Raw genomic sequence first — 23024 nt, 5'->3', positions numbered from 1 at the left:
TCGCCTTAACTGGCTTACAATGCATACAATGATTAGCATGTTCAAAGAACAATTAGATTGCACCTTTTGAAATATGTGTGATATCATAATATTTTATTGAAAAATAAAGAATCGTTTTAAGTAATGCCTTATATATAGATAACTACGCATTACTTTATTTTCCATTACATTCAGTTAGTTCAAATTATTGTTCAGTAACATCAAGTTGACCTGTCGAGGTTTCTTTGTTATAACCTGCAATTCGTGGTTTGAAGGAAAAGACGTGCACAACCGATCATTGTTTGCTGATTTGCATCAGTTTTATTTTCATTTAATATTATTTTGTAGTAGTCTATTGTTAATCTTACCTGCAATTCTTCAACAAAAGTAGCCAGATCTACATCATGTGCAGGAACTATCATAGTGTTATTGATAGGTGCTATATTAAGAGATTACAGACTTGTTGTTATTCAACATGTCCAAGTAACGAATTATTCGATCATACTTTATTCCATGCTCGAACTAATTGTTTACTTTTTATCTAGTTTTACTGATGGGTTCTAGAACAGATACACAGAACTATATATTCCTAACTTAACACATTTTTTATATTCCATATTTATATTTATATAACAGTACATCGTGATATCAGTTGCACTGTTTGTTCGTCTTCATACCTGATTTTGTGTTTTCGTAATAGCTTTAATTTTAAATATCAGACTTATTCATGAGCAACGTTAATTCAGGCTACATACAAATAGTATTTCTGTCACTCTTTAAAATAAAAGTTTTCAAATTGTATTCCAGTTCCGAATGAAACCTGATAAAGCTTGCCGAATCATCATTGCTTGTGGTATTTTGCAAAATATTGCCATCTTGAGGAATGAACCTTAAGTTGCAGAAGAACAATTGATTGACAATCAACCACAAATGCCACCCTATAATGGTCCACAGGACGGAAAAGGCATACGGGACCATTTTGCTACCACTGTTTTGCCTTATAAATTGCATGCTTTTATTTTTCCATATTTTCATACATAGTCTTTCATTTACAAAAATGAGGAAATTTGAAAACATTTTTTTTTTTGGGGGGGGGGGGTAACAACAGGACATAACTTATCAATAAGAGCAGGTGTCCTCTTCCTTATTTTCAGCAGAAACAGTTTTACGGAGGAAACGTGAATTCCATATTTCTTAATTTGCATTCGGGCAAAGCAAAGCAAATCTAGTAGCACGTGTTTATTTGTAAAGTCATTACATTAGATATGCTGCATGTAGAGACTATCGAAAAATGTTCGAAGGTTACTAAATAAGTATTCAATTTTCTAAAAGTTTGTTTTCAGACGTTAGTGAAAAGACAAGCATATCTGTAGCATTGCATTGGTACCTTCAATTTGACAGAGACAGCTATCATATTTGTAAACAAAATACCGAAGTATTGCCATTCTCATTACGGATTGCGGGTTTCGTCACGTATAAGATAATTATAAAAGCCACTAATGTTTCTTTTCTAGTATTCATATAAGGATTTCTGATCAGGATATTTAATTAATGAATGATTGACCACTTTTTATAATTAAACTTATAATTGGATTCTAAATTGGCTATTGTTGATAGTTAATTATACACATTACATGTGACGGTTTCCCATGTGCTTCAATTTCAAAATGTCTTAATTAATTAGAAATAGGTTCGTTTTGTATTTTTAAGAAATACGATTTAAAACACGATTCACAAGCAAGATGCTGTTTTAAAAAGAAAGTGGAAAATATTGAAGAATATGTTTTTTCCTGTTTTTGTATTAACGTGTGTCCTACTTTTTGGGGTAATAATTTCCGAAAAAAATCAATTATATGGAGAGCAATACACCGTTATAAAAGACAAAGCAATCATATTATCCAAGTATTCATCTGATGTTATTTCAGAATCACTTGCAACCTGCGCGTTGATGTGTACATTACAGGCGACATGTTGTAGTTGTAGTTTTTCTGTTAATACTTTAACGTGTCGTCTAGAAAAATCAGACAACTGTTGTCTCGAAACGAATACAGCTATTGGTTGGAGTAATGTAAGAAGACACAAGGACTGTAAGTTCAAATTATAACGCATGTTCTATATTCAAAAACATAAATATACCGTAATAACATTATATAATACTATTAGAATATGTACAGCGTTTATTTCAAAATGTACATTTTCTTATTTGGTTTTGTAGTCAACGTATTAAAAATACTATTTTTGTTCTGTTCTTGAAAGGAATAACATGAAAATTTTGGTTCACACTGAATAATCATCGTATCTAGGTATTAAAAGTTTGCACCAAATGTTTTATGTAATTTCAAATAAATAGAAAAAAATATATATATATATATACAACTCGTCTAAACATCAACCCAACAATGTTAGATCTGTAAATTTGCTTTCGCAAATTTTTTGGTTCTTCCCTCGCCGGGATTCGAACCCATGCTACTGTGATATCGTGACACCAATGGATACATCTGTTGTAGGGTTGTCACTGACTCAGACGTACTTATATATATATATTATATTTGTAAGGGGTTAACCTTCAACTAAACGATGATGACTTCACGATAACTTGATAAAGCAATAAAACGTATATGAGCTGATAAACAAGAATTTTCAGTCAATCAGAAAAAAGTTATTAATTTGACATCATCCCTATGTCCATTTTAAGGGAGATATCAACAGTTTGCTAATCGTTATGGAATATCCGTTTCACAGATAATAGGGAATATATTCTAACTGTCCACACCAATAATCTCGTCCCTTTCCCCTTTTGATTATACTCATTAACGGGTGCACTAATATGAACAACAAGACTGGTGCCAAATATGGAGAAGGATCTGCTAAACCTTTTGGAGCACATAAAATCGCCCACATTTTGTTTATGGGGTTTATGTTGATCTCTCTTTAGTGTCTGATGTTGCGTTTTCTTTGCTATTTTTTGTCTGTTTGTTTTAAAATGTTTTATCATGATGCTGTCATTTTCTTTTCGACTTATGAGTTTGAATTCAGTTTTGAATCTTTTGCCTGTCTTTGTACATCGTATGCTAAATCATTTTAAACAAAAATGAAACCAAATGATTATTATGTGCATTTGAAATAATATGTTTTTTTTAAACCAGGATTTTCACTATGTTTACATTGTTTATTATCTCGATAATTTTCTGAAAAAAATTCAGAAAAAGCCTTTATTCAGTAAAACATCTGTTTTTCAGAATACGAGTACAGATATAAAAATGTATCAGCATGATAAATACTCTGCTATAAATTTTGTGTACAATTGTTTATCTCTGTAAACCTAACATCACAATTCTTCTTTTAAGTTTAGTTATAGCTGTAGAAAATTAAGAAAAGGTTCAATTATGTATACAATATATATCCTACCTATCCAGTAACAAGAAATAATAATAGCATCTCTTTCTTGTATGTTCTAGACACATCAAAATACACTGATTGTGTTCACTATGGTGTGTCCATGTATGCATTTATCGAATTGGCTGCAACCTGGAACGAAGCCGTGGTAATTGTTTCACTTATATTTAATAAATACAAAAATAAGCCATAATTTATTTTGTGTTTAAGAAATGCTTTCTATAGATTTTAAACTAACTGGTTCATTTTTCAGTTCTTCATAACTTTACAGTTTTCCATTGATAGAATATCAGTGTCGTTTACAAGTCATCATATGGTAATTTTTGTGAACCCAAATGCGTGAGCTGTATATGAACAATGGCATAAATGTCCCTTAATATAATCTAAATGTGTATATGAAAAATGCCCAATGTCATAACAAACTAATCGAAGATACCTGGATTTTAATTTTTCAATTGCGCTAATTAAGAGTAACTGTACATGCCATGGTGGACATTTGGCTGAAATTGAAACGTGAGGAGAAAGCGATTTCATCACAAATGAGTTATCCATCAGACAAAATAGAGGTATTGTTTTATATATATATATTTTTTTGTAAGCCTGCTGTTATGAAAATATCAAAATACCTGGCAGATTATCTTTCCTTAAATTGCTTTATGGTGGCAGATACCGACAGTGATACTGTGATGACTAATTCAGACCTTGTTTGTGCCTAACTCCTGTCTAGTTATAATAGGTGTGTTCTAAACAGTAATTCAAATAAGTACATGTATATATGTAGATGTGTAAATCCTTTGTTATATTCCTTCACAGTACCACTGCTATTTGACAATCACTTCATTCGTAATACGGCCTTGGTAGGCTGTAAAATGTGATATGGATACAACTATATGAATCACTTTACTACACACTCTAATCTAACATGAACACTTACTTGACTTACAGAAAAACAACCGGTTTTTTACAGAAAAACAACCGTTTTTTTCACAATAGCGTTTTCGTAGCTGTAACACACTTGTAATTAAATGTATGACCCAAATTAACCAAGGATCGATTGATCAACAGATCAACTATCACCCAAAATGTCAATTTGGATATAAACATGTCACTGAAAGAAAACTGTTATGCAAAAACAATCTACAAATATACTTTGAATATGAAACTATATTTTTGTCATATAAGAATTATGAGGCTAAGACTGACTTGTTTGTACTGAAATTATGTTTTTGTTGGATCTAAAATGTTTAAAGACGTACAGTTCACGTCTTTTGGTCATTAGAAGGGTTACTTATCGTCTGAACTTGTATATTTAGTTCACAGATGTATTATATACTGCAAACCAACTTATTCATTTTCGAGTACAAAAATAACTCGAATATTAAACGTCGCGTAGTGTTAAAAAAAAGAGACAAAAGATACCAAAGGGACAGTCAAACTCATAAATCTAAAACAAGCTGACAACGCCATGGCTAAAAATGGAAAGGACAAACAAAAAACAGCACTCATGACACAACATAGAAAAATTAAGAATAAACAACACGAACCCCCCAAAAAATCAAATAGCCTCGAAGTGGTGTAGGAAGAGTAAAAAGCGAAATAAATTAGATGCAAGATATTTATACATAGATATAGCATGCTTAGGGTTGGAAGTTACTGCATGTTAAAATCCATTGTACTGTTCCTTTTCGATTATTGTCGCTCAAATACAATATTACCTTGATGCAAGAAAACTATATCAAATCTATTTTAATAAAAAAAAAAGTTCCAAAATCAAAAGCGAATTTGAAGCATATCATAGTCAAGATTACAACTAATTATAAAACGCATGTATTTTATAAGCATGACATTTATTTTCAGGAATTGGATACTGGCTTGGAGGTTACAATTTTAATGGAGATAGCGATCTTGAATGGATCAGCAAACCTACTGATATTATGCCGTTTACCAACTGGTATCCTGAAGAACCAAACTTGCAGTTGGATGAACAGTGCTTAATTACATTTAGATGGGTTGACTTTAAATGGCATGATTTGAATTGTACACTATTAGCACCATATGTATGCGAGTTTAATTTTGTTGTGAATGACTAAACTTAGCTATAGTGTTACATAGTGACGAGTGTACTGTTTCTTATAATATAGTTATTCAAAATTATCAAACCGATTTAAATGACGAATTTAACGAAAACTCTCCATAAGAGACCATGTGCCACAGATATTAACAACTACAGGTCACCGTACGGCCTTCAACAATGAGCACAGCCCATACTGCATAGTCGGCTATAAAAGGAGAAAAAGTCTAGGAGTCCATTACTGATATTAATTATATATATATATATATATATATAATTTAAAAGTAAAAAACACAAAAAATCACATCATAAATCGAACATTGTTTCTGTTAGCGCTTTCACCGCATCTCCAGCGGTTCATCAGACAGAATTGTTATCGTTAATAGTAACGACTTGTGACGTTACGTTATAGTAACGACTTGTGACGTTACGTTATAGTAACGTCATGCGGTAGTTGTATATATCTTACGGAATTTTATTAACGGACCGAATTTCACTTCCTATTTAGTGTGGGCTTATAAAGTTCAATAAAATATTGTTCCTTGGTTTCACGCGGAATTTTATCTTCGGTCCACATCTTAAAAAAGGGATATATTTTAAATTTTCCCTTTCCACATCGGTCAAAGTGTTCAGAACAGGGAGAATTTCGAATTGACGGGTCTTTTATCTGCTGTTTATGAACTCTCACTCTATCAATTAGTCTATTTGTTTGACCTATGTAGTTTTTATTACAAGTGGGACAGGTTGCACAATAAATGACATTTTCCGATTTGCAGTTCATGCTTTTATTCGGTTTGATTACTGTGCCGGATTTCAGAGTTTTACTTTGTCCCACTTCTAGCATTTCGCACGTTCCACATCTGGGATCCCCGCATTTTTGTATTTCTGCTACCTTCTGTGTACTGAATTGTGCTCGTGTGAGAAGTTTCTTCAGATTTGGTGCTTGTCGACGGCTCCCAATAAGCTGTGATTTGTCGACAAGATCTTTCATTTTCTCTGATTTGTGAAGAATAGGTAAAAACCCTTTAGCAGAATTTAAGATCTGGTGATTACGTGGATTATGAGTTATAACAAAAGGAATTGATTGTTGTTTATCTTTTTTGTCTTCCCTTGATACTGTTTTTCTTAGTTCAGCGATTGGAATTTTCAATGCATTTTTAATTCCATTTTCAATTAATCTGACTGGGTAGTTTTGTCTTTTTAGATAATTTTTCAATTCCTGTAGTCTCTTATCACGTAACTCCAAATTTATTACTATTGTGCATATACGTCGGGCTAAATTAAAAGGAATATTTCGTTTGGTATGTGACGGGTGACATGACCTAAAATCCAAATACTGATGGGTATCAGTGGGTTTACAGTATAAGTCCGTTATTATTTCTTCTTCTTCCTTGATAATATTGATGTCTAGGAATGGGAGTTTTGAAGAGCTGGAATCGTAAGTGAATTGTATTGATTCATTTAAGGCATTCAGCATTGAATGAAATTTATCTAGTTCAACTTCACTTTTTGTCCAGAAGATAAAACAATCATCAAGATATCGCTTCCAATTTTCTTCAATGTAAAGTCTGAAGTTTTCATCGAATTCGGAAGGTATCTTTTCGTATAGTTGTTTTTCTATGTAACCCATAACCAGAGTGGCATATGTTGGTGCCACCTTTGTACCCATCGCGGTTCCCTTGATTTGAAGGAAATAAGTGTCGTTAAACTGGAAATAGTTGTTCTCAAGGATAAGTTTTAATCCTTTGATGATGAAGTCCTTAGAAAAACGTTCCGGAATTTCATCTAGATACTTTTCCAACCAGTATTGTACAGCTTTTAATCCTAATTCGTGCGGGATGTTCGTGTAAAGGCTTATTACGTCAAAACTCACTAGTATTGTATCAAGAGGTACCCGGTCTGGAATATAGTTTAGAAAATCCATGTCATCTCTGACAAAACTTGGCACTTTTATACAAAGTGGTTTAAGTAGGATATCAAGGAGGTTGCTTAGCCTTTGGGTACTACATGAAGGTCCTGCAATAATCGGTCTTATTTTAAGATCAGTAGGCCTGTTGATTTTGATATACATAGAATCACAGTTTTCTACATGGTCTTGAATTTCCTTGGATTTGTGGATTTTCGGAAGGCCGTAAAAATTGCTAGTTTTAACCTCAAAATTTTTAAGATAATCTTTTTCCTTATCGGTAAGGTTGTCAGAATATTCCTTTATTAGTTTTCTTATTTTCGACATTGTGCTTTTGTCTCTATTTCCATTTAGTTTTTGGTAGAATACCCCGTCTTCAAGTTGATTAAGAACCATGTCTTTGTAGTGATCTTTGTCCATAATCACTATACCCCCGCCTTTATCCGCCTCTTTTATTATAATTGATTCATCATTTTGAAGTTTCTTTATAGTCTTTTGTTGAGACTTCGGCAGATTTGATTTTACGTGTGAATCGACAATATTTGTGTTGGCGGTTTGTTTTAAACAATTAATATATTCTTCTAAATGTTTGTCCCTATTCGGTTGAGGATTAGTACCCTTTTTGTTCCGTACCAGGGATCCATCTTCATAATTAGTGTTTCCAAAGAATTCACGAAGTCTGAGTTTTCTGCAGAATTCGTCGGTATCTGTTATAAGATCAACATTGTCAGATATTGGTGTTGGGGTAAACTTTAAACCATGTTCCAAAAGTTTTATTTCCTGGTCAGATAAATCTCTACTAGACAGATTAATTACCTTCGGTTTTGTCTTTGAGAAGTTTGAAAGTTTACCTTTTTCTTTCGTTTTTTCCACATCTGACCTTCCCCTAAAAAATGATTGTTATTTTCGGGATTAGGTGTTCTATCTCTAGAACGCTGATAAGTATTAGCATTCCTTTGTCTTTCATTGGAAAAGTATTTATCAAAATATATATATATATATATATGATTAATGTATCACGTATACGTCTGATGCTTAATTGTTGGCTCTGCTGGAAGGCAAAATATTTAGCTCTTTACTGACTAGTATTTAACAACTGAAACTAGATAAGTTATGAAAATCAAGGAATCTATACATGCTATAACAGCAAATTTGAACGGAACCAAAACGCAAATTAGTAAAATAATAAGTATACAACTTGCATTTCAGCATTTTACTATTGGTAATTATTAATGATGTAATGCGTAAATAAGTTATCCTACACAGTGGAACAAATGGGAAGCCAAAAAAGTACGTTAATGTCTGGATTAATCTTCTGCAAAAACAATGTCATTTTGTTTATTTTATCTTGTTAAATCTTCTGACATCAGGCTCGGACTTCTTTAGAACTGAATTTTAAATGTGCGTATTGTTATGCGTTTACTTTTCTACATTGGCTAGAGGTATAGGGGGAGGGTTGAGATCTCATAAACATGTTTAACCCCGCCGCATTTTTGCGCCTGTCCCAAGTCAGGAGCCTCTGGCCTTTGTTAGTCTTGTATTATTTTAATTTTAGTTTCTTGTGTACAATTTTGAAATTAGTATGGCGTTCATTATTACTGAACTAGTATATATTTGTTTAGGGGCCAGCTGAAGGACGCCTTCGGATGCGGGAGTTTCTCGCTACATTGAAGACCTGTTGGTGACCTTCTGCTGCTGTTTTTACTATGATCGGGTTGCTATCTTTTTGACACATTCCCCATTTCCATTTTCAATTTTCTTTCAATAAACTGACTTAAATAAAATTTAAGCAAGTTAAACTGTAAGCTTGCCGCCGTTGATACCCCCGCCGAAATATTTCGGTTCACAGGAGGTTTTTGAGAAATGAATCTGAAAACGCACCACACGGTACAACTTACTTGCATAAACCCTGTAACCAAATTGATAGATACGAAAAAGATAGATACGAAAAAAATTTACTTAAATAAATGTTTAATTTACATGTAATGTATGACGTACTTAAAATCATCTTTGTATAAAGAAACGTTTGAATTGGCTGATCTTTTTGTAAAGCATGCTATTTTGACTGTTATGGATTCAGACTCATTAAGGATGCATTTCTTTCTAACACAAACGATGCAAACGGCTAAGCTCGCACATGTTTTGTTCATTTCTTTCAAACATACGTTTGCAAAGTTTACATAAACTTTGACAAACTATGCAAACGCTAAAAATGCGTCTGCAATTTGTCGTTTGTTAGTACAAACGCTGCATTTGTTTCTAACTTCCACCTGAATAAACGAAGTATTTGTTTCTACGTTTGTAAAAAAGTCTGATTACCAACAACATGTGCATGCATTATTGAAAATTCAAACAGGGTCATTGAAAGATTTATCAAACGATGTATTTGTTTCTACTCGTGTAGCGTTTAGAAAACAGTAACACACGCGACACAACGTTTACAAAATTCTTGTTATAAAGAAATGCAGTTTAAGAAAAGTCTTATTAGAATCACAAGAAGTTCTGATAGGTCGTAAAATAAACTTCCCATCCCTTTATTCTTTTCACATGTCAATTTAAAAAAAAAATTCGCAACGATGTCATAATTGAAAGCACGAGGAAGGCTGACCAAAATGTTCAACTTGCGGCTAGTGATTGACAGGTATGATTATATCTTGGGGCTCTTGTGGGAGCGTGGTGTCGGACGGAAAAAAGATTTCCAGTATTCATATATATATATATAAATGTCGATCTGATATGGAAAATTGTGAGTTTTTTAATAGCACAAAGAAAAAGACGTCAGAAGAGTTAGAAGAGTAACAATGTGTAACTATAAACGAATTACTCGTTTATAATCTACGAGACTGATCAGATCGAAGTTTGATAAAAAAAAAAAAAAAAAAAAAAAACATTCAATATCAAACCTTCTTGGTCGGAATAAACATGTTCAATGTATACCTGCAAATATGTCTTAATAAATTATTTTGTGTATTTAAATTATCTCCATTGAATACAATACAATTTATTACATGTATCTATGATATCCTCCATAAATAAATATCTGTACAGGTAAAGTTAAATTCGGATCAACAGATTGATTTACGACCTTCCGCTTGTCCATGTTGTATTGCAAAAATATCACAGCAGGTGTTACTCATACTAGACAAGTGTCAAATCAGTATGACATTATGTCGGATTACGGCATCTGCAGTAATTTTTACTGTTTTTACAGGAACTGATTTATCTTAACATGACAATAAAGAAGAATTTTGTAAGGTGAACATATTTGTAGTATTGCAAAGTTACCACGTGTATTTTCCTGTTCATTGGTCACATTTAAATAGATTATTCTTTATTGAACTAAATTCGATATTTAAATTGTAAGTAACTTCAATATCAAAACCACCGCTTTTTATTTCTCGACTGAAAAGGGTAATACGACGGTTATTTTTATCTGACTGTAAACAGTGTATATAATCACAACGATCTATTAATAACCGTTGCTCACAGATAACGGATTATACAACGATCTATTAATAACCGTCGCTCACGCATTACTGGTTCTATCACTGACTCAATACACACCAGTTTAATCGGACAAACGGATAATTCCCTGAGACACGGAAAATCTCCGGAGAACAGCAAAATATTCTGTAAAACGGAAAATTTACGATGAACCTCTATTTATTATCCGTTCCGCGGAGATTTGCCAAAAATCGCGGTCATTTGCCAAATAGGTCTACCAGTGTTGAGGTTTCACACAAATAAAAGCACAGCTGCAACTACCATACAACTATTTTAAATGTTCAGCAGTCAGTAAGCATTCTTTTCCACGCAATAGAACGTATGCTTAAAAAGGGTCTAACTGAAATACGGGTTTTATTTTAAAGAAAATCAGAATGTTACGAGATTAGTTTTTTCTTAAATTTCTGCGTTTTATGGATTTTAAACGTCTAGTTATAGATGCGTTTTTTTTGTGAACTAAAACTTTCACACCAAAAACGCAAACAGAATTAGGGTTAATGAAATCTGTAATTCAAAGAGATAGTCTTCTTTATTACTAAAAAAATAAAACCAAAAAACTATGTTTATTAAGGTAACATGTATCTTGACTACGATATTATACAAAATAGTATATATATGACAATGTGTTAATATTTATTGGCTTGTTTGGGATTGTGGATTTTAATGATAATTAATCAAACGCTTTTGTTTGGATTGGTTCGCCACAATCACAATCATAATGATTTAATTAAACATTTGCTATGCATTGATTAGAATGTAACTAAACCATATCATGCATATGTGTCGATACTATACATCAATTGTAATCGTTAATGAGCGGATAATTGCAACTAATTAAAATCTAATTACTTTTGAAATATTTCTATTGATTGTAAGCATAACATCTAACATGACTCTGTATTACTTCAAATAGACTTCCGTGCTATTATTTTTGTCCATCTGATGAGTTAAGCCTTTTTCAACTGATTTGTATAGTTCGTTCTTATATTGTACTGTTATACCACTGTCCCAGATTAGAGGGAGGGTTTGGATCCCGCTAACATGTTTAACCCCACCACATTATTTATGGATGTGCCTGTCCCAAGTCAGGAGCCTGTAATTTGGTGGTTGTCGTTTGTTCATGTGTTACATATTAGTTTTTTGTAATTTTTTTTTATATAAATAAGGCCGTTAGTTTTCTCGTTTGAATTGTTTTACATTGTCATATCGGGGCCTTTTATAGCTGACTATGCGGTATGGGCGTTGCTCATTGGTGAAGGCCGTACGGTGACCTATAATTGTTAATGTATATGTCATATTGATCTTTTGTGGACAGTTGTCTCAATCATGTGGCAATCATACAACATCTTCTTTTTTTTATATTCCCTTACGTTAAAGTAACCATTAAATAAAACGGAATTTCGTTAGGTTTCGAAATAAGATGATTACGGAAAGTGAGGGTTTAAGAATATATGCAGTGATGACAGTTGTAATGTTCTGTTCTTCTAGTTCTCATTTTTCGAAATTGACAGAAGTATTTTTTTCAGTCCATAGTGAAGAAAGTGTTTTGTCGACACAATATACGAATGATGTATACGCAGATTCATTATCAATGTGCGCGTTCATGAATGTGACTTACCGAATTATACTATTTACCGGATTTGTTATCACAACACGATATAAGCAACACGAGGGGTGCCACATGTGGAGCAGGATCTGCTTTCTTTTCCGGAGCACCTGAGATCACCCCTAGTTTTTGGTCGGGTTCGTGTTGTTTATTCTTTAGTTTTCTATGTTGTGCCATGTGTACTGTTGTTTGTCTGTTTGTCTTTTTCATTATTGGCCATGGCGTTGTCAGTTTATTTTCGATTTATGAGTTTGACTAACACTTTGGTATTTTTCGTCCCTATTTGATGTGTTCATTACAGGAAACTTGTGTTGCTAGTTTTTCTGAGGGAACTTCGATGTGTCGACTTGACATATCGGAAAATTGCTGTGCGGTTACTATACTTGCTATTCGATCGAGAACTTTGAAAAGAAATAAGTATTGTAAGTTAATCAAAATACATTTTTTTGAAATGCACACATTTTGACATCATCAGATTTAGTAAGTCATTTATATCTACACAATAATTTATCTTATAGCATTTGAACACAAAAAATATGAATTTGACGTTTTCTCTATATAAGTAGATCAACAGCAAGTATAACAAATGGTCTAAAATTTTGCAAACATTTATTTTCATAACTCACAAATAATGACTAAGTAGACTAGTGTTCAATTTGGTCGCTTATTCATATGTTTAAGATATTTCCATTTACTGACAATATTCAGCAACATTGTTTTTCTCAGGTTGCATGTTATACCCATGAGTATTAATCTAGATATTGGTTCCAAAGCACGTGACACGTGTTGTAAGAACGTACTCGTAAAAACATTGATTTTTTTGGAAAAACTAAGGATTTTCGTTCCCCAGCCATAGATTACCTTAGCCGTATTTGGCACAACTTTTTGGAATTTTGGATCCTCAATGCTCTTCAACTTTTTACTTGTTTGGCTTTAAAAGATTTTGATATGAGCGTCACTGATGAGTCTCATGTAGACGAAACGCGCGTTTGGCGTACTAAATTATAATCCTGGTACCTTTGATAACTATTTACACCACTGGGTCGATGCAACTGCTGGTGGACGTTTCGTCCCCGAGGGTATCACCAGCCCAGTAGTCAACACCGAAATGAATATCAATAATGTGGTCATTTTTATAAATTTCCTGTTTACAAAACATTGATTTTTTTGGAAAAACTAAGGATTTTCGTATCCCAGGCATAGATTACCTTAGCCGTATTTGGCCCAACTTTTTGGAATTTTGTATCCTCAATGCTCTTCAACTTTTTACTTGTTTTACTTTAAAAGATTTTGATATGAGCGTCACTGATGAGTCTTATGTAGACGAAACGCGCGTCTGGCGTACTAAATTATAATCCTGGTAACTTTGATAACTATAATCGTACCAAAACTGTAATATTAGTAGTAATATTTGAATGTATCTTTACTTTGCTTTCTTTCATTTGGGAACCGCACAAAGAAAGGCAACGTGTTTTAAAGATCGTGAAGTTGACAGTACTGGTGCAACATTAAATATAATGTTTTCCTTGCATTGGGGTGACCCATAAAACAATGCAAAAGTAATACTATATGCAACTTATTGAGAAACGCGGAAGAATTTCAAAAAGTCATATTGATTTAGTCTTTCGGGTGATTGTTATGTAGACAAAATCGAAGACATTTCTCTTAGATTCGATGACTTTTTTCCAACTTTCAGTACATATTTCTCATCGGAAGAAAATGTCCTAGTCTGCTTTTACTTTAGATTCATTTTTGTGTAGGTAATATCATTTGAGGTATAAGGAAACATTGTATTGTCACGAATATTTGATTTGTTGCTTAAGATAATCTGCAGAAGGAGAATGTGTCCTATGTTGAAAGTTTGAATTAGTTGTTCCTTGTAATAAAATTGAGAATGGAAATGGTGAATGTGTCAAAGCGACAACAACCCCGACCAAAGAGCAAACAACAAACTCCACAAAAAAACCTACCGTACGAATGATAATGTGTTACAGAATAATATCAACCCTTGAATCCTCACAAACATGATCTACTTTCTTATTAACGGTATACATGTACTATAGTTGCCTTAATTTATATTACATGTAGTAGATGCTTTGAGAATATTTCCCGTTTAATCGCAAATTACTAAATATTGTGTCCTCATCGACTATGAGAGGGCTGACTAGTAACACAAACGTTTGGAAAGAAACCGATCCGTACAGACCTGCTGCGTTAATCTTTTATGTTTGTATGCTGTGTTCCTGCATCGTCGTTTTTCTTTGTGCAGTTACTCTGTGATTGTTTTTTCTTTCTTAGGTTTTCTTTCTTTTGGAGGATATATGTGCTAAATGTTGTCTTTCTTCCTAGCCTCATTATCACTTTGCATCCCTCTTTTCCATATTTAAATGTTTATTCTCACATCAGTGTTATTTGTGTAATATATTAAACGACCAACTTGAAATAGTTTCTTTTGTCTTTTGTATTTCGTATATTCTGATTATTAAGTCCGTACAGTTCCTAATTTTTACATGTTTTATGTTGGGGTCTTGTTTAACTGACTATAAGATATAGGTTCTCTAATTTTTCATGGGCGTCCGTATTATCATAATTTCTTAATATTATATTCGCGTCATTTAAACTCTAATGCGTAATTGTATAATTAAAAAGCATTCCACATCTTCTCATGTTTGTGTATGAATAAAAGGATAACAACTATTTATCAATTCCAGTTCCACCAGAATGCAACGAGTGTCTCAGCTTCGGTATGTCTACGTACAAAATTATTGAAGTTACAGCCACTTGGTCAGAAGCAATGCTTAAGTATAATTTGTTTTTTTCGTACATCTTCGTAAGCTTTCTTTTGACGAAGCGGTTTTTTATGAAGTATTTACCCTGTTGTGTTACGTTAAGTACTATTGTTAACCGAGCTCTTATAAAACAAGTATTTTGTGCTCTAGCGTGATTTTTTTTTTGTAGCATTTCCCTACTGTTTTTTTTGTTTTTGTTTCAATTTTCTATTTGTAATTGGTATAAGTCTTAATTCATGTTTTATTTGGTTGGTATATGTTCTCTTAAAATGTTAATCAATGCTATGATATCTTTGGCAAACACTATGTTGTGTCGTTGTTCTCCTCCTATATTTAATGCGTTTCCCTCAGTTTTGGTTTGTTAACCCAATTTTTTTTTTGTCCATGGATTTATGAGTTTTGAACAGCGGTATACTACTGTTGCCTTTAATTGCAATACTCATAGAAGAAGACCCTATATCAATACTGAACGAATAACAATGAGATGAAGAACAACGATCAAGAGTTGTTGACGTATTTCTAAACTATGTTGAAGTTCTATCTTTAATCACAAAGTGATTAAATATTCATCTAGAGTTGTCTCTCTTTATCTGTTGTTTTACCGTAATTCACAAATATCAAAATTTAAATTATACAGACTTTCTGTATATTATACTCATTTGTGTAGAGGTTCCATCCTCTGTTTTTCATTTATAACTTTTACAACTAATACAAAAACAATCCTTTGAATTAAACATACATTTTATTACACCAACTTGTATTTACATTTTCATGACTAGAATATACATTTTTACTTTGTGGCATTACTTTGGCTACAGAGTATTTTATAATATTTTGTTGATGCGCCAGGGTGACTACCGATTACCTATACACAATGGCTATCAGCTGACCTATGTTGACATGGTGTCATAAAACCCCTGGTAGTTAAACACGGTTACACCACCACCTACCATGGGGAGTGACCGGGGAAACACTGGTATTACCAATGCTCCAGTTATTTGTGCCCCACCTGTTGGCAGGTGTAGGCCTCCCCTCTATATGATGAGGTGGAGGAGGTCCCAGAGTTACCCATCTGTAGACCCCACCGTTACCACTAACCACATTTTCCAAACCTGCAAATTGTAGAACTTGTCAGGCCCAGAGCAAGGGCCGAGTGAAATAATCCCCCAATCACTACCAGTCACCCTGGACCTCCCCCCATTCAAATTTGACTCTGCGCCTAAGGATAGTAGAAGATAATTATTTTTTTTAAAATGTCTTGTTTTCTTTTAAATTGTTGAAATTGTTAATTACTTAAAACTAGAATTAATTATGGATGCTTAAATCACAATAGTCCATATGTTAATAACGTGCTTAATGACGGAAATGTCCGAATCATAGAAACGCAAGTTTATTCCAAATAGTCCTGTATAGGTCCAATACTATGAAGGTCCGGCTTGTATTGTTGTAACCATAATATTGTAACCAAATACAGTAAACCAGTGCCTGAAAATATAAAACAAAAACAGCAGCAACTATTCTCATAGGGAGGGCGGGCGGGTTTGGATATTTTAACTTATTTGCGTAACACTTGCTTTCTTGTCGACAGCAAATTAACAAGTGCCCGATACGGAAATTCCAAAATTCTATTCTAGCTGATACGGGAATTCCAAAATTCTGATTCATGCTGCGAGTGCCGCTATGGCCATGCCAAATATGGCATTGAGCTACAGGCTTCAACACCCACGCACCCACACGAATATTTGATTGAATTAAACCAGATTATTGAAAATATAAAATTTTTATAATCCCAATTAATTGCAATACTCATAGAAGAGGACCCTATATCAATACTGAACGAATAACAATGAGATGAAGAACAACGATCAAGAGTTGTTGACGTATTTCTAAACTATGTTGAAGTCCTACCTTTAATCACAAAGTGATTAAAAATTCATCTAGAGTTGTCTCTCTTTATCTGTTGTTTTACCGTAATTCACAAATACCAAAATTAACATTATACAGACTTTCTGTATATTATACTCATTTGTGTAGAGGTTCCATCCTCTGTTTTTCATTTATAACTTTTACAACTTATACAAAAACAATCCTTTGAATTAAACATACATTTTATTACACCAACTTGTATTTACATTTTCATGACTAGAATATACATTTTTACTTTGTGGCATTACTTTGGCTACAGAGTATTTTATAATATTTTGTTGAGGCGCCAGGGTGACTACCGATTACCTATACACAATGGCTATCAGCTGAACTATGTTAACATAGTGTCATAAAACCCCTGGTAGTTAAACACGGTTACACCACCACCTACCATGAGGAGTGACCTGGGAAAACACTCGTATTACCAATGCTCCAGTTATTAGTGCCCCACCTGTTGGCAGGTGTAGGCCTCCCCTCTATAAGATGAGGTGGAGGAGGTCCCAGAGTTACCCATCTGTAGACCCCACCGTTACCACTAACCACATTTTCCAAACCTGCAAATTGTAGAACTTGTCAGGCCCAGAGCAAGGGCCGAGTGAAATAATCCCCCAATCACTACCAGTCTCCCTGGACCGCCACATGAGAGCCCCAGTCAGCTACCAAATCTGACTGGGGTTCTCACCTCCACAAAATTTTCATTATTGAATCATTGGAAAAGTTGATTTTGTTGTGCGTAGGAAAGACTCAACCCCCCTTGTATATTTTTTTAGGAAAACCTGATTTCCAGTTTGTGACAAATGAGTTCCATCTGTTCTGTATAAAGACACTTCACTTGCCCTAATGTTCTCATGTAATATAGCTTTCCCCCCGTTTTCTATTACAACGTTTTTGACCACTGAATTCACTCTTTTTCTCTTCTGTTCGATTATTGCACCCTCATTCAAGGGGGCAAAATGCCAGTATCTGCGCTGTAGCATTGAAGACCATATTATAATAACATTTTTAAATAAAGCCTTGTAACGTAGGATAGAACATTTTAGATTTTCCATTAAACCCTTCCCTGTCAATTCTAAATCTGTCAAATCATTAGCTCCACAGTGAATTATTATAAAATGAGGAGAAGGTAAAATTTTTCTTTTTGCGTCCAGTAGGGAATCCAAATCTTTAATCTGTAAACCAGGTTGCCCAATCCAGTATGTTGTTACACCGTTTGACCCCAGTCCCAGGTTATTCCTACCATATTTCTTCGCCTCTACGTTGGGCCAATGAACAAGGGAACTTCCAACAATCCATAAAATCTTGGGACCTGCTAATTGGTTTTATCATCCTTTTTTGTTATAGGGCCTTCATCATTGTCGAAGGCCTTACGGTTACCTGTTGTGGGTAATTTCTGTGTTATTAAATCTCTTCTGAGAGTTGTCTCGATTTCAATCATACAACATTAACGTATTTATAATATATATGTATAAAGTAGATATTAGTTTAATTAAATATTAGGTTCGTCAATTATAATCCTGGTACCTTTGATAACTATTATCATAAGGTTGTTTCCCCCTTTTTTCATATGCCTGTAATACATTGAAATTTCCTCTGTTCAACTGAAATGGATATCTTCGATAGTTAACTTAGGGGAGTACAAGGGGTAATTGAAGATTGTACGGTCAAGTTTCTCAGGTCCTGTCAAACGCTTCTATATTTTGCTTGTACGCGTAATTTCGTTACAACAAACCATTAGAAACAATCTTGTTTCATAGATTTGGTTTGTACGTTAGGTCGTAAAAGTAGCAAAAAATCTACAAAATTGATATCAAATTCGTTTTCTATGACGATTTGTATACTTAGTTCGTTAATTTTTATACGACCCTTGTACATTTATTAATCCCATATGACTCATTATCTTGATTTTGATAATCTAATGACATTTGGCGTTTAAAGCCTAAACGCTATCAATAATTTGACTAACGGTCGTAAGCGATCGTAAATATTTTAACCTGAATAATATTTTCTTTTAAAGTCTCATTGTAATAAGCCCTGTATACTTCTTTTAAGGAGGTAGACCTAGGTTAAGGGAGATAACTCATAAAATCTTCAGTATGTTTGTGTCAACCACTTTCATAAATATATTCTAAGCTTCTAAGTAACATAGATTATTTCCACTCAGTTTCAGGTAAATGCTTAAAAAACATTGATGAAACTTGACTTTTACAAACGCATTACTGATTTATTGAGTTATCTCCCTGAACCAAGGTCTACCCCCTTAACTCATCTTAATAACAAGCTTTTCAAAGATATTGGGACATTAGAATACCACGCCAGACATATAATCATCAGTGACAACCAAATCAAATTAAAAGTTAAATGCCAAATCGAGTTCAAACTTCAAGAACATCGAAGAATATTTCTCTGACAGTTATTAAACTCCTGTATTTCTGGTCATCACTTCGTTTTTAATATATTCATTCCCCTTCAACGTTTCCAAATCAGCCAGATTACCTCCCAATTGTTTACAATTTTCCTAAAAGCATTTAAAACATATAGTCACAAAAGATTGCACTAAAAAATAAAATCACGTTAATCAGTATTATACCCCTCTTCTTAATAAATCCATGTTTTTTTTTAACCTCCTTTTATTTCATTATTAATAAAGAGAGTATTCGAATTTTTTTATACTTTTTTTTAATATTTTCCTACGATTCTATGTAAAAAAAGAATAGTTTAGTATAACTTTTTACTCTAGGAAAATATTTAACGACGTGGTATAGATATTTTCGAAAGAAAATTGTTTGAGGAACCTGGGTTTACACCTAGCAAAACCTTCCGCAGAAAAGCAGCGCAGTTCAAAAGGTCATATTGATGAAGTTTGACAAATGTTTGATTTTTATTTTCAATTGCTAACTTTAAAATAAAATATATATTATTGAAGACTTGTCATAGTATTAGTTTGCAAATGTAACAAAACGTGAATATTGTTTTGGATTTTAAACATAAAATCAGTCAATAAGGTATTGTAAATAAAATGCAAATATTAGAACAGAAAAAAAAATATTGACTTACCTTTGCTTTGGACCATTCTATATGCTCCTCAAAAATCGAATATGTAGAATTACTAAAGTAAATGCATCCTTTATACGTCAGTGAAACTAAAAGTATAGATAATAGCAGTTTAAAATCAATTTTTAAATATTATCGGGTTTGTTTAATGTCACTAAATTGCTTTACTTTACCAAGCCATGTTTTAACGTTTCGTTTAACAGCTCACCAAGAAAATCCCTTTTCCTCGTCAGATCTTTTTTTTTTGTAGTGTACAATGTATGTTTATCTAAAGAAACTTATCGTATAGTAAATAATTTTTTTGTTTTTACTAACGGAAATGTCTTGTTAAACGATTAAACTAGTCATTAACGTGACTAAATATCCACAAAACATCTTATATATATATATATATATATATAAAGTACACATATTTAATATTTTTTTCTGTACTTAAACAAGTTTTGAAGAGGAATTTTGAGATTACACCCATGTTGTACAGCTAACTGAATAAAGATTTTAAAAAAACTAGTCCGTACATATATGTGTATAGTGTCACCGGCAAATACTATGTACGTGTGCATTCGTTATCTTTTGACATTCATGTTGTAATACTTAAAAACAAAAAGATAAGTAGAAGGGTTGGGATGATGCGATGGCTTACTCGATTATCAATTGTCCAATGGTGATATACTGGTAAACAATTCTAAGACTTTAAGATGTTTAATGATTTATAATTTCTGAGAGGAAGAGATTTTGTTATACTTCCTTTCTAATATTTTATAGAAATATCCAACTGTACAAATGTGACTGTATATATCGTTTCTATAACGTTGATTCCTCAAATTGTTTCAGACCCGCATACATTTTCTTCGGCAATGGTCAGCTTATTTTATTTCTAGGTTTGAAAGACCGGATAGATCCCTGGTACTTTTTGTTGTCTTATAGTCAATATATATTGGGAACAGAAATAATGGTTAACGTTTATTATTCATCAATTTATATTAGTTTGTATAGATAACATACAAAAACCATTCATAAAACTGATTATGCTCTCATCGCTAATGAAACAAACCTTTATGGAAAAGAATTCCATACATGTATTAGCATATCATTGCTAAATGCATTTCAATATTGAATATAAATCGATTTTATACAAATTACACAAATATTAATATAGAATTGTGTAAGGGATTTTGACATTAATTTAATATCTAACTATCTCGGTATTTCTTCTAAATCAAACTGTAAAACAAATTCATACTATACATATAGTTGCTTTGATCTAAAATCATATGAACTGGATGATGAATCATCTTTACTTTTATATACGACTATGAAATGAAAATAGAACTACAACTACAAAATATAAGACATAAAAAAATATCCGATCAGAATTACAAATAAAACATCATAAGTAAAGACATAAATATATGAAAGTTGGATAATCAAACTCAGAGATACATCTTAGTGCAATGAACGTTCACACTCAGGGAAACCGTCATATTCGAAAATAGGTCAGATTCTGTACTTAAAAGACCAGAGATATTCTTAGTACTTTTAAATGCCTTATTTGTCCAATAAAATTGGGAATAGGAAAACCGGTTAACATTTAAGTCATCATTTAACATTAATTTTTTTAGATAAGATAGCTTAAAAAATGATAGAGCCGAATATAACCGCTAATGAAAAAAAAAATGTATTGAAAAGGGTCCCAAACCAGCATATCATCGCTAAATTTTTATTGTTTTAACTTACCGAAAGAGTTTCGTTGGATCAACTGCCATCCTTCTAGAGATTCGGCTTCAATGCAACATCGACCCGAAGAATCAAGACGACATGTTGAAGTTCCTTTGGAATAACTTGCTAAACAACATTGATGATCTGTTAAGCATAAGTTTGCACATGCAATTATGAACTTTAAGTACACATCTGTGGTGTTTTCTGTCAGTCGAACCCTAGTGTTCTCTTTAGTTTTAAACGTTCCTGTATTGATTTTTTTATCATTTGCGTTTACTACGTTTACTTCGTTGACTATACGTATTGTAATAAAATGTAAAACTGCACAATACGAAAAAAAACAGCAAGTGTTCATAATGTTTCGAGTATATGTTTCAGAATTACTATTATGAAGTTCGACAAACTGAAGTCGACTTGCAAATGCAATTTTCGAAAACTGAATATCTTTTAAATATGTATTACTAAAATAGAAAAAAAGAAGATATGGTATGATTGCCAATGAGACAACTATCCACAAAAGACCAAAATGACACAGACATTAACCACTATAGGTCACCGTACGGCCTTCAACGATGAGCAAAGCCCATACCGCATAGTCAGCTAAAAAAGGCCCCGATAAGACAATTTAAAACAATTCAAACGAGAAAACTAACGGCCTTATTTATGTAAAAAAATGAACGAAAATCAAATATGTAACACATAAACAAACGACAACCACTGAATTAGGTTGGTTATCAAATATAACTGCATTGTTATATAACATCAAATGTGATGCCATAGATCAGCATCATTTATAAGTCAATTCAATTTGAACGATAGAAATGTAAAAAAAAATCTGTAAAAACACGATATTTTTCGTGCAAACAAATGTTGATTTCAATATCAGAACAACTATACGGAAGTGAAACTACTTTTCATCTAAAATTGAAGTTGTTTCTAAAAGTTTGTTAACATCCTGAGCTAATGTTTGGTTATAGTTTCCATATTGGAAAACGTAGGAATACAAACGATTATTATTTCACTTTCTAAAACTAACTTTTGTTTAGGAGAAAAAGGTTATGTCATTACCAAGAACAA

At 32.8% G+C, this 23024-nt stretch overlaps 1 protein-coding gene across 1 annotated transcript; it reads right to left on the bottom strand.

The window, feature by feature from the left end:
- Positions 1-3287: 3287 nt before the first annotated feature.
- Positions 3288-21994, bottom strand: LOC139483275 (uncharacterized). Its single transcript, XM_071267304.1, has 3 exons — positions 21966-21994; positions 6272-8238; positions 3288-3337 (listed from the first exon to the last, which is right to left on the bottom strand). Exons 1-3 carry the CDS (start codon positions 21992-21994, stop codon positions 3288-3290), a joined length of 2046 nt encoding a protein of 681 aa, XP_071123405.1.
- Between the last annotated feature and the right edge of the window lie 1030 nt (positions 21995-23024).

Source organism: Mytilus edulis, chromosome 7 (genome assembly GCF_963676685.1).
Source record: "Mytilus edulis chromosome 7, xbMytEdul2.2, whole genome shotgun sequence".
In the NCBI taxonomy this organism is placed as follows: Eukaryota; Metazoa; Mollusca; class Bivalvia; order Mytilida; family Mytilidae; genus Mytilus; species Mytilus edulis.
The sequence above is the reverse complement of the archived record's forward strand: the minus strand, read 5'-3'. Positions and strand labels throughout refer to the sequence as shown.